The sequence below is a fragment of the Aethalodelphis obliquidens genome, unplaced genomic scaffold (genome assembly GCF_003676395.1).
Source record: "Aethalodelphis obliquidens isolate GAN/ISIS:26980383/991018 unplaced genomic scaffold, ASM367639v1 scaffold70, whole genome shotgun sequence".
NCBI classification, from domain to species: Eukaryota; Metazoa; Chordata; class Mammalia; order Artiodactyla; family Delphinidae; genus Aethalodelphis; species Aethalodelphis obliquidens.
In genome coordinates, this window is record NW_020838014.1 from 1,059,757 (window position 1) to 1,073,638 (window position 13,882).

Sequence of the window (13,882 nt, forward strand, 5' to 3'; positions counted from 1 at the left end):
CTAACATCTTTGGTAAAAGTGTCTCGATCACAACTGGGAGAGTATGCCTGAGAGTGGAAAGAAAGGACCTCAGTTGCTATGGCCCATATGGTCTCAAACACATCATGGAGAAAAAACAACCGAAGAAATAGTCAATATCAAGTGTAAGGCTGGTTTTGTGCTGAAGGGCCACTCCCTGGCACTATATGGAGATATATACTGTCTGAAGAGCAAACCAAATGATATACCTCTACTATTGCTTGGGTAAGGGTGAGGATAAAGGTAATAGCTGCTTATCATCACTAGAAGGTTCTCTTGAATCTTGAATACTTTTGAGTTGTGTTTCTCCAATGACCAGCCCAATTCTCACATGAAATAAATTGTTAAGTTTCAGAGCAGCACATCTCTCAATAACCAGAACAGATTTGTTCCCTTCCACAAGCATTCTCTAGCTAATATACATTTCTGTCTTGCTGACTTGAATAGATTTGTTATCTCTTATGAAAAGTAGCTAACTTTTAAGTATTAAGTTTTTTAAATTGTTGTTGTTTTGTGTTTTACACATAAAACAGGCAGTTGCAGGAACTAAAAGGGGAAAATTAGTTCAAATTCACTTACTCAGTTGAGCTTCATGCTGAGGACTTTGGTGCTGGCACTGTTGTGACCGCCTGTAAATTGTTTCTCCTGCCTTGAGTGCCTGTTTAAATAACCTTTCAGCATCTACAATAGTTGTTGCTTCTTCCTCAGCCAGTAGAACATATGCAGTAGCACAGCTATAAAGAAAGCAAGCAAGGCAATTTTAAGTAAAATGGTAAGACAAGTATTTTCTTTGGGGTATGTCCCTTTACATCACATTTCCGTATCTTTCCCTACACTTTCTGTAATAGGGAAGAACATTTGTATTCTATTACAAATTAATCACTATATGGATGTTGCCTATAAGCTTAAATTATATATAATGACCCATCTCTCAGAACCCTGCCTCCCAGGTAATGAGCATTAAGCTAATATACTTCTGTTTAGCTCACAGGAAACATCTTGACCAGGCCCACCTGTGAATGACTGCAGGGAGGAAGAAATTAACACATCCCCTCTGGAGGCTGATGGGAATCAGAAAATGTTTGACTTTACTCCCTCCCCTTTTAGTATAAAAGAAGACTGAATTCCAACTCAGGCAAGATGGTTCTTTGGGGCATGAGCCCACCATCTTCTCAGTTTGCTGGCCTTCTGAATAAAGTCGTTATTCTTTGCCCAACGACTCATCTCTTGATTATTGGCCTGTTGTGTGGTGAGCAGTACGAGCTTAAACTTGGTAATAAATTTTGGTTTTTCAAAAACACTTTCTATTTTTTGTTTTTATTTTGTTCTGTTATTGCTGTTAAACGCCTCTTGTGAAGGGGTATGTCATTGTGTTTTTCATTTCCCTTATGATGAATGACACTGAGCATCTTTTCATGTATTTTTCGGTCATTTGTATGTCTTCCTTGAAGAAACAGACATTTCAAGTCCTTGGCCCATTTTTAATTGGTTGTCTTTCTGTCATTGAGTTGTAAGAGTTCTTTATATATTCTGGATAACTAGACCCTTATCAAATATGACGTGCAAATATTTTCTCTCATCCTGTGGGTTGCGTTTTCACTTTCTTGACAGTATCCTTTGATGCACAAAAGCTTTTAATTTTGATGAAGTCTATCTAATTTTCCTTTTTTGGTTGTACTTTTGGTGTCATATCTAAGAAACCACTGCCAAATTGACAGTCATGAAAATTTGCTCCTATGTTTTCTTCTAAGAGTTTTATAGTTTTAGCTCTTAAATTTAGGTCTTTAATTTTTAATTAATTGTGTATGGTGTGTGTTAAGGGTCTAACTTCATACTTTTGTATGTGGTTATCTAGCTGTTACCATTTGCTGAAAAGACTATTGTTTCCCACACTGAATGGTCTTGGCACCCTTGTCAAAAATCAATTGACCACAGATGTATGGGTTTTTTTCTGGACTCTAAATTTGATTCCATCTAGATTAGATGGCTATTCTTATTATTTAATTACTGTAGGTTCATAGTAAGTTTTGAAATCAGGAAGTGAGTCCTCCTACTTTGTTCTTTTTCAAGATTATTTTGGCTACTGGAGGTCTCCTGTAATTCCATATTTTAGGATCAGTTTGTCCATTTCTGCAAAACGGGCAATTGAAATTTTGATGGAGACTGCACAGAATTTGTAGATCAACTTGAGAAGTACTGATATCTTAACAATAATAAGTCTTCCAATCCATGAACACAAGATGTCTTTCCATTATTTAGGCCTTCTTTAACTTCTTTTGATAATACTTTGTAGTTTTCAGTGTACAAGTCTTGCACCTCCTTGGTTAAATTTATTCTTAAGTGTTTTAACATTTTTGACGCTATTGTAAATGGAACTGTTTTCTTAATTTCCTTTTCAGATTGTTCATTGCTACTATATAAAAAAAACAACTGATTTTAAGTTGATCTTGTCTCCTGCAACTTTGCTGAACTCTTTTATTAGCTCCAATAGTTTTTTGGTGGATTCTTTAAGGTTTTCTATATATAAGATCATGTCATCTGTGAAGAGAGATAGTTTTACTTCCTCTCCCATACGAAAGCCATTTTCCCCCCTTCTTGCCTAAGTGCATTGGCTAGCACCTCCAGTGCAATGTTAAATAGAGGTGGTGGGATTCCCTGGTAGTGCAGTGGTTAAGAATCCGCCTGCCAATGCAGGGGACATGGGTTCGAGCCCTGGTCCGGGAAGATCCCACATGCCGCAGAGCAACTAAGCCTGTGTGCCACAACTACTGAGCCTGTGCTCTAGAACCCGCAAGCCACAACTACTGAAGCCCGCATGCCTAGAGCCTGTGCTCTGCAACAAGAGAAGCCACTGCAATGAGAAGCCCACACACCAAAACGAAGAGTTGCCCCTGCTCACCATAACTAGAGAAAGCCCGCACACAGCAACAAAGACCCAATGCAGCCAAAAATAAATAATTAATTAAAAAAATAATAAATAGAAGTGGCAAGAGCAGACTTTCTTGCCTTATTCTTGATCTTAGCAAGCTTTGAGAGTTTCAGTCTAAAGTACATAGTTAGCTGTAGGTTTTTCATAGACGTCCTTTATCAGTTTGAGGAAGTTTTCTTACATTCTTTATTTGTTTTTATAATAAAATGGTGTTGGATTTTGTCAAATACTTTTTCAGCATCAACAGAGATGATTGTGTGGGTCTTGTCCTTTGTTCTGTTAATGTGATGTCTTACACTGACTGATTTTCACATGTTAAACCACCCTTGCCTTCCTGGGATAATCCCACTTGGTCATGGTGTATAATCCTTTTAATCTGTTGCTAGATTTGGTTTGCTAGTATTTCGTTGAGAATATCTGCATCTATATTCATAGTGAATATTAGTCTGTAGTTTTTGTTTCTTATGATGTCTTCCTTTGGTTTTGGTATGAGAGTAATACTGGCCTCACAGAATAAGTTAGGAAGAATTACTTCCTCTTCTATTACTTTGAAGAGTTTGAGAAGGACTGGTGTTAATTCTTTAAGAGTTTGGTAGAATTCAGTGGTGAAGCAACCTAGTCCTGAGCTTTCTTTGTTTGGAATTTTTAAAATTACTGATTTAATCTCTTCATTTGTTATAGGTCTATTCAGATTTTCCTTTTCTTCTTGAATCAGTTTTGGTAGTTTGTGCATTTCTGGGAGTTTGGCCATTTCATCCAAGTTAGCCAATTTGGCATACAATTGTTCATAGTATTCTATTATAGTATTTTTAATTTCTTTAAGGTCAGTAGTAATGTTCCCAGTTTCATTCTTGATTTTAAGTAAGCTGAGTTTCTCTCTTTTTTAATTGGTCAGTCTAGCTTAAAGTCTGTCAAGTTTGTTGATCTTTTTAAAAATACCCAACCTTTAGTTTCATTGATTCTATTGTTTTTCTATTCTCTGTTTTGTTTATATCACTCTAATCTTTATTACTCCCTCCCTTCTGCTTGGAGTTTAGTTGGCTCTTCATTTCTAGTTCCTTAAGGTATAAAGTTAAGTTTTTGATTTGAGATCTTTCTTCTTTATTAATGAAGGTATTTACAGCTATAAATTTTCCTCTGATCACTCACAGCTTTTGCTGTATTCCATAATTTTTTGGTATGTTATGTCTTCATTTTCACTCATTCCAAAGTATTTTTCTAATTTATCTTGTGATTTCTTCTTTGGCTCATTGGTTGTTTAAGAGTTGGTTGTTTGGGCTTCCCTGGTGGCGCAGTGGTTGAGAGTCCACCTGCCGATGCAGGGGACACGGGTTCATGCCCTGGTCCAGGAAGATCCCACATGCCGCGGAGTGGCTGGGCCCATGAGCCATGGCCGCTAAGCCTGCGCATCTGGAGCCTGTGCTCCACAACGGGAGAGGCCACAACAGTGAGAGGCCCACGTACCGCAAAAAAAAAAAAAAAAAGAGTTGGTTGTTTAATTTCCACATATTCCAATATTGTGAAATTCGAGATTTCCTTCTGTTATTGACTTCTAATTTCATTCCACTGTAGTGAGGGTGGATAGTTTGTATGATTTCAATCATTTTAAGTTTATTGACAATTGTTTATATCCTAATTATGATGTATCCTGGAGAATGTTCCATGTACACTTGGGATGTTGTTAGGTAGAGTGTTATATAGATGTGTTAGGTCCAGTTGCTTTATAGTGTTGTTCAAATCTTCTATTTCCTTGTGTATCTTTTGTCTAGTTATTCTATCCAATATTGAAAATAAGGTGTTGATGTCTCCAACTATTATTGTTGAATTCTTTATTTCTCCCTTCAAGTCTGTCAGTTTTTGCTTCATAAGTTGTTATTAGACATATATAAGTTTATAACTATTATATCTCCTTGATGAATTGAACCTCTTTTATCATTATATAATGCCATTCTTTGTCTTGTAAAAACTTTTTGTCTTAAAGTCTATTTTGTCTGATACCAGTTTAGCCACTCCAGCTCTCTTTGATTACTATTTGCATGGAATACTTTTTTACATACTTTTACTTTGTACTTCTTTGTGTCTTTGTATCTAAAGAATCTCTTGTAGACAGCATATAGTTGGACTACCTTTTTTTCCTATTTATTCTGCTAATCAATGCCTTTTAATTGAAGAGTTTAATCTATTTACCTGTTTAAGTACTTAGTGATAAGGAAGGAATTGTTTCTGCCATTTTCCTATTTGTTTTCTATATGTCCTTTTTTTTTTGCTCTCAATTCCTGCATTATTGTCTTCTTTTGCGTTAGATACATATCTTCTAGTATACCATTTTGATTCCCTTATTACTTATCACATTTTTTTTGTTATTTCTTAGTGGTTAACAGTTAACAATTACATTTAACATCTTAACTTATAACAATCTAGTATGAATTAATACTAATTTAGTTTCAATAGTATACAAAACTTTGCCCCTATATAGCTCTTCCCCCTACTGCTTATGTTGTTATGGTCACAAACTGCAACTTTATAAACTGTATGTCCATCAACATAGATTTATAGTGACTGTTTTACATAGCTGTCTTTTAAATCATATAGATAAAAAGAACTGCAAACGCCCCCAAAATTAATATTGACTTTTTAATTTGCCTATGTAGTTACTTTTACTGGCATTCTTTATTGTTTTGTGTGGAGTCAAGACTGTCTAGTATCCTTTTATTTCAGCCTGAAGGACTCCTTGCAGCATTTCTTGTAGGACAAGCCTACTAGCACTGAACTCTGTTTTTGTTTATCTGGGAATGTCTTAATTTCTCCATTTATTTTGAAGGACAGGGTTGCTGGGCATAGAATCCTAAGCTGACAGTTTTGTTTTGTTTTGTTTTTCTGAACTTTGACTATGTTACCCCACTGCCTTACATGGTTTCTGATGAGAAAGCAGCTCTTAATCTTTTTCAGGATCACTTATATGTGATGAGTTGCTTCTCTCTTGCTGCTTTCAGGCATCTCTCCTTATCTTTGGCTTTCAAAAGCTTGATTATAATGTGTCTCATTGTGGATGTCTTTTGAGTATGTCATACTTGGGGTACATTGAGCTTCCTGGATGTGTAGATCCATATCTTTCATCAAATTTGGGATCTTTTCAGCCATTATTTCTTTAAATGGTCTTTTTGCCCCTTTTGCTCTCTCCCCTCTCTTTCTGGGACTCCATTATGCACAGGTAAGTATGTTTAACAGCATCCCACAGGTTTCTTAGGCTCTGTTCACTTTCCTTCATTCTTTTATTTTTTACCTAAATCAAGTTTGCTGATTCCTTCTTCTGCCTGTTCATATCTGCTGCTGAACCTCTACAGGAAATTTTAAATTTCAGTTATACTTTTCAACTCTAGAATTTCTATTTAGTTCTTTTTTATTATTTCTACCTCTTTACTGACATTCTCTAATGGTGAGACATAATTTTCATGGTTTCCTTTAGTTCTTTATACATGGTTTCCTTTACCTCTTTGAGCATATTTTAAATAGTTGATTTAAAGTTTTTGTCTAGAAAGTCCAAAGTCTGGGCTTCCTCAAGGACAGTTTTTATTCATTTTCTTCTTTTCTCTGTGTAGGGCATATTTTGCTTCTTTGCATGTCTTATAATTTTTTTGTTGAAAACTGGAAATTTTAAATATTATAATCTAGCAACTCCAGAAATCAGATTTCCCCTCCTCTCCAGAGATTACTGTTGCTGCTTACAGTTGTGACTTTTCTGAACTGATTTTGTAAAGTTTGTATTCTGTCATGAGTGACCAGTGAAGTGTCTGCTCCTTTAGCTTAATGGTTAGTCAGTGATTTCACAGAGATTACCCTAAACACCTGAAACCAAAAACAAAACAAAAAGCAAGTCTTTGCAGATAGGTTCTGTGTGTGTATTGGGGCATACCTTCAACATTCCGTCAGGCAGTTTACAACTCTGCCTTAGCTTTCACTTTCTGTTTGTGCAGAACCTGAAAGTCAGACACACATGAGAGCTTAGGGTCTTCTCAAATCTTTTCTGAGCAGGTGCCCAACTTTGGGCATGTGTGGAGCCTCTGAGATTCCCAGGAATATGTGGAAGTTTTTAAAAGCGTTTATTTCCCAAAGTTTCTCATTCCCCAGCCTTTCCTCCCAAGCTTTCTAGTTTGTCTCTTGTTTGCCCTAGTTGTTATCCCTTGATCCTGGCAGCACTGGCTAATACATTTGCCTTTAAATATTTTCAACAATGCCCCCACAGTGTAGCTGTTTCAGTGCTGGGAGAGTTTCGAATTAACCAAAATATAGGCAAGCCCTTTGAGCTGGTTCTTCAGAGAGAAACCAGATGGGTCAAAGTAAACAACCATAATTCTTTGAGAAAAAGGTCCGTTCTGCTTCCTTTGATAGTATGAATTATACCCAGAAGGCAGACTGTTGTCTTCAAGGCTGCCACTGACCTAGGGAGTGGAGGATGGGGTCAGTGTTAAGTTAAAACACCACAAAGCTCTCTTACAGAAATTCAGCTATTTTTTTAAACTGATTAAGCATTCTCCAGGTTGCAATAAACTCTGATTAGCTTTCAGAGTTTCAATAAAATTCATTCACTGCTTGTTGAGTTCCCTACACTGCCAGTTTTGTTCCACCTTGGGTAAGTCTTATTAATAAGGATTAGTATATCTGTGGTAGGGGAGTAAGAAGGGGTACAGGGACAATGCTAAGTTCACATTATTCAGGAGGCATTCCTTGATTAATCCCAACTGGAGCCACATTTTTACTCTTGGCACTTATTTAATATTAGATTAATACTTATTGATCTGTCCCATTTAAATATTAAGTTCACTTATTTTTTTTTTTTAATTTATTTAATTAATTTATTATTTTTGGCGGCCTTTGGTCTTCGTTGCTGTACGCGGGCTTTCTCTAGTTGTGGTGAGCGGGGGCTACTCTTCATTGCGGTGCGTGGGCTTATCATTGCAGTGGCTTCTCTTGTTGAAGAGCACAGGCTCTAGTAGTTGTGGCACGCAGGCTTCAGTAGTTGTGGCTCGCGGGCTCTAAAGCACAGGCTCAGTAGTTGTCGTACACGGGCTTAGTTGCTCCACGGCATGTGGGATCTTCCCAGACCAGGGTTCAAACCTCTGTTCCCTGCACTGGCAGGCAGATTCTTAACCACTGAGCCTCCAGGGAAGCCCCTAAGTTCACTTATGATTCTACATTTTGTTTTTTCAAAATATAAAGTTGATAAAAGGAGCTATAAAAAAATAAAGCTGCTGTATGGCTTCCCTGGTGGCGCAGTGGTTGAGAGTCTGCCTGCCGATACAGGGGACACGGGTTCATGCCCCGGTCCGGGAAGATCCCACATGCCGCGGAGTGGCTAGGCCCGTGAGCCATGGCCGCTAAGCCTGCACATCCGGAGCCTGTGCTCCACAACGGGAGAGGCCACAATGGTGAGAGGCCCGCGTATCGCAAAAAATAAATAAATAAATAAAATAAAGCTGCTAACATTAAAAAAAATTGAATTAAAGCCATGTTTTACTTATTTCAAATTCCCTTCCCATGCCTCCAATCCTACTAGCAACTACAGTTCTCAGGACTGAATGAATGCTTTAAATAAATGACTTAAATGAAAAACAAAATTAAAACAGGTGGCTTAAGTATTTTAGTACTCTTTAATTATCAAGTATTATCACCAATCAGATCAGCATTCTCCTTTTTATAAAGTATTTCTAGCATAATTTCTATTCAAAAGCATAGATAAGTTTACAATTTCAGAAGCAAAATACAAATGTCAATGAACACTGCAAATTTTGTCTTTAGTATACAAAAAGAGAAAGGGGACTATTAATGACTCCAAGTATCTTAGGAACAGAAAAAAGGAAACAAAATCACTTGCCTGGGTTTCCTTCAAAACAAACTTATTTTCCATATATTTCAAACTTACTCATTGTTTAATTCTAAAGCTTGATAGGCTGCTTTGATTCGAGCTGGAGGATTTCTTTCCCTCCATGCCTTCTGCATAACTGTAGGAAAAACATTTCAAAAAGTAGATGATATGGTAAACATAAAGTATCTCATGCAAAACGTATGAAGAATGAGTTAGAAGAGTAAACAAAGATTTAAATAACATGTTCTTAAACATAAGAAATAAGAAATTGGGGTGATGGCTCACATTAACCTCATGAGAAATTTACATTAAATTTGGAAGCTTCACATAAAGTGGAAATTAAAATATTATTTCTCTGATTTATATGAATAATAACATAGATGGTACTTAATCAAGTTAATTACATCATTATACATGAACATTTATATATCTAAATGCATATTAAAATTGATATCAGATTATAATCTATGAAATATTCTAGTTCCTTTATCCTCTTGAAAAGGTTCTATGGAACTGTTAAAAATATACAAAAAAACTTAAAAAACACAGTATTTTTTTAATCAATGATTCAATCCATGAAGAATGTTTGAATTTGCATTTTGTATAAAAAGGGGGGTAAAAAGGAATTAACTTAGACTATTGTATATTTATGGAAAATGTCAGTCTCTACTAAGAGTCAAGAAAAGCCTGAATTAGGATATCTCTGGAATAACAATATTAGTTTTGCTGTCATTTACTGCACTAAAATTAAAATTTCACACTAAGCAAAGTTTCTTAAAAATTAAACAAACAGGGACTTCCCTGGTGGTCCAGTGGTTAAGAATCCACCTTCCAATGCAGTGGATGCAGGTTTGACCCCTGGTCAGGGAAATAAGATCCCACATGCCACAGGGCAACTAAGCCCCTGCGCCGCAACTACTGAGCCCACGCGTTCTGGAGCCCACACGCTACAACTAGAGAACCTGCACACTCTGGAACCTGAGCACCACAACTAGAGAGAAGCCTGTGTGCCGCAACAAAGATCCCATGTGCCGCAACTAAGACCCGACCTGACGCAGCCAAATAAATAAATAAATAAAAATTTTTAAAAAAACTAAACAAAGTAGATCCATGAAACTATCTGGCCTATTTCAAGTTTGATAAGAAAAACAGAGAATCTATGAATGTTGCTTTTGGAACAAAACCTACAACTGTCCAGAAAGAATAATGTGGAAAATGTTTGAGTTTTCCTTTGGAAACAAAATATTAGTCTTGGCTTAGAAAAGGAGACAATATATTCTACTTGGGTAACAAAAATACATTTCTCACATCAAACATGTCACCAGCTAGCTGACAGCTAATGCTTCCTGAACTTGACAAATTGATGCAAGTCAGCACCCATTTGATAATAACCAGGTAAAGAATAACATTTTGCTTAAACATTAAAATATTACATAAAAATCAAGTATAATATTTGACTTGCCATTTTTGATATAGAGGCTCTCTTCTATAAGTTACATGATATTTTCAGGTTAAATTTTGACACTGAATCTTTATTAACAGTTTAAATGGTTATTTGGTACTCTAGCATATTAAGTAATACAGTAATTTATTTAACCAGTTCTCTTTTGATGGATAATTAATTTTTTGCTAATATAGAAATATTGTGATAACCATCTTTCAACACCTATCTTTGCAAACCTGACCAAAGAATGGGTGGTTTTTATTTATTTATTTATCTATCTATCTATGTATTTATTTATTTATTTAGCGGGATGTGGGCCTCTCACTGTTGTGGCCTCTCCCGTTGCGGAGCACAGGCTCCAGACACGCAGGCTCAGAGGCCATGGCTCACGGGCCCAGCTGCTCCGTGGCATGTGGGATCCTCCTGGACCGGGGCACGAACCCGTGTCCCCTGCATCGGCAGGCGGACTCTCAACCACTGCACCACCAGGGAAGCCCTGTATGCATCTTTTAAAAGATTTTGGATATATATATCCAAACTCCTCTCAATGAGACTGTATTAATTTACATTTTTTCAGGCAGTGCAGGAGAGTGACTATTTCCTCACTCCCTTAACAACACTGAGTAGTATCAATCTTTGCTAATTTAAAACATGAAAACATCTCATTTGCATTGGCATTTCTTCTATTTCTAGTAAGGTCATCTAATCCACCATTAAGCATTTTTTCTTATTCTCATGTTTTCAAATGCTCTATCCAGCCTTATTATTCCTCACAACCAATGCATTTCTAAGCCAATGAGGAAAGGGGAAATAAAGTAGAGGAAGGAATATACTTCCTTCTAAAACAAGGTTTAGGAATAATTTAAAGCAATATGTTCATTTAGTATTCAACTGTCCTCTTTAAGAATACTCGATATGCTTAAAAAATAACACAAGCAGTTTAACAATTCAATCAAAAATTTATCTATTTTTCAAGTTAAACACTATTCTAATAGGCTAACCAGCAGAAGAGACTACCATTCAATCCAAGACCATGGGTCACAAATATAAATGCCTTGAGACCAGGCAGAAAACATAAATGAGTGAACTAAAAGCACATGCACTGTCTAAGAGAGTCACAGCTCAGGTCTAACTAATTACTGCCAAGTGGAAATGCAGGTCCATATTTCCCAACTTAAAATTGTAAATCTGGAGTTTAATGTTAAATCTCCTGATTTTTTTAAATGTTGAAAAAAAAAACCAAAAACATGAAAGCAAATTAACCAAAAAAACACTGCTGGCTGGCCCTGAGAATATGTTTGTTCACTGTCCTAAATAAACAAATCAATAGAATAACAACAAAAATCTACTAACTTAGGGCTTCCCTGGTGGTTCAGTGGTTAAGAATCCGCCTGCCAATGCAGGGGACAGGGGTTCGAGACCTGCTCTGGGAAGATCCCACATGCCGTGAGGCCTGTGCACCACAACTACTGAGCCTGTGCTCTAGAGCCTGCGAGCCACAACTACTGAAGCCCGAGCGCCTAGAACCTGTGCTCTGCAACAACAGAAGCCACCGCAATGAGAAGCCCACGCACCACAATGAAGAGTAGCCCCAGCTTTCCTCAACTAGAGAAAAACCTGCATGCAGCAATGAAGACCCAGCGCAGCCAAAAATAAAGAAAATAAAATAAATACATTTATTTAAAAAAATCTACTAATTTAGTAATTACTGATGACAAGAGTCAAGAGAAATTTGTCACATCACACGTATAGGCACGTTTGTCTTTTTTTAATATAAAACTATAGACATAAATCATTATCTTTATGTGAATATCTGAAAAGATCAATATGGAACCAACAGTCCATTTCTGGATTATCATTTGTGGATAAGGTTTAGTTCAGTCTTTAACTGGGATTATGCATACCTCTAGAAGTACTACATGAAACTTTGCAAGGACCAAAATGGGACACACCGTTTTAAGAGAATCAATTTCTAAAGCTTCAGCTATATATGACTCTTTCCTATAACTGATCTACCTGAAGAATGTTCACCTGATTGGTCTGTCATGCTGATTTTCCTTTCCTAGCCAACATATGCTCCCCGACTCAGTGCGTCCCCTAAAGATATATTACCTTTTCCTACTTTACAAAAGAAAAGCTTACTTTTCACCCATCCTGAATCTTTCCAAGGTAAGTTGCCCTAGAGTGTAAAGATCTCCATGTGCCTCAAGGGACAATTCAAAGTTTGGGTTTGGGAGGAACCATTTTTAATCAAGGAACCTATAATAGGGATTTGTGCCATTTACTTACTTAACAGTGAAGCTCAGCATTAGAAATAGAGTATTCTGGCCCCTGGAATTTCTGAATTCAAGTATATTGTAGAGTGGGGAGGGAGTGATAATTTTTATCAGTTCCATTTATCAGCACCCTTTCTCCCCTTACTATCAAAGCATGCATTGCTCCTAAGGGAAGGTATCCTCATAATAAGGCAAATAAAGCATTAGTAAGGGAGAATAAAGGCAGTGGAATCTTGTTTCGGCCAAGTGATAAGCTCACGGGCAAGGCTTTAAGACTTATCTATCTTTCTATCTTAGAATCTGAATTCAGAAGAGAGATGGTTGTCATAGGGATGCATGTTAACATGTTTATTTGAATTAAAAAATGAAGTCAGACTTCTCTGTCAGAAAGTAAGTCTGATTTAGTTGACAGGAAGGAAAATGAGAACTCACCCAGCCAATTAAGTTATATGGAGGACTCTTTCCAAAGTTGGAAGAGCCAAATATGTAGCTTGAAGGATTTGACAAAAATATAAAGTACATGATTCCATTTAGAACTTTATGATCAAAAGAAACTTAAATTTAAAAAAAATTATACAAAAACTTTATTGTGGAAAAGTATTTAAGTGTGATTAAAAAACTCTCAAATATAAAATAATTATATTATAATAAAATCATACAGAGGTGTGGAATGGATATGAGTTCAACAAGAAAAAGTACTTATATAAAATTTACTACTGTTAGAGTATTTGTTCATGTACTTTTCAATGGATCATGGTGGATATCAAGTCATTAGATTCCTTGAAATACATTCAAATATAGAGTATTTTAGTGTTATTTTTAAATGTCTATATTTATAATATGTTAAAAATTACATTCTTTGCAATTATTTAACCTTATGATGTCAAGTTAAAAATGTGTGAAGGGATACATAGTTTTTCAAAATTCTTTTAGGAGCTATGTGAACAAAAATGTTTTAAGACCACAGCTTTAGTGGATAGCCATGGTTGCTACTTGAAAAGCCTGCCAAGGTTTGCAATTCTGCCCATGAGAGGGAGGTGAAGCCTTAATATCCACAGTCACCTCAGTCCTCATAGTTAACGTACAATACTGATTTTCCACTGCTGTTATTTCCTTAACATTATACTTTTGCCATTAATGTAAACATTAAGCACATAAACATACAGCAATTCCTTTTTCTCTGATTTGCAATTAAACCATTTTATGTAACCATACCAAAGATCCTTGGGTTTCCTGCTACTACAGATGCTGAATATATTTAATACAGCAGAGATATAGCACAATGAACTCACTTCAATGTTGGAAAACTGGCTGTTTTTCAGACCGTAACTGTTGGTGATTTTCTTCTGCCT

At 36.3% G+C, this 13,882-nt stretch overlaps 1 protein-coding gene across 15 annotated transcripts in view; it reads right to left on the reverse strand.

Annotated features, from left to right (window-relative positions):
- The window catches only part of ST7L (suppression of tumorigenicity 7 like), a 151,956-nt gene that overhangs the window by 121,684 nt on the left and 16,390 nt on the right, over nt 1–13,882 (reverse strand). For 13 of the 15 annotated variants that reach the window (XR_003429573.1, XM_027091072.1, XM_027091064.1 and 10 more), the window contains exons 6-7: nt 8,868–8,946; nt 598–752 (exon numbers count right to left, since the gene is read on the reverse strand). Coding sequence is in view for 14 of the 15 variants with exons in the window: in XM_027091072.1 (XP_026946873.1) it covers nt 598–752; nt 8,868–8,946 (234 nt within the window). In the remaining variant the exon portion in view is untranslated. The remainder of the gene's footprint in view (nt 1–597; nt 753–8,867; nt 8,947–13,882) is intronic. The other 2 variants (XM_027091069.1, XM_027091073.1) reach the window with 1 other exon arrangement.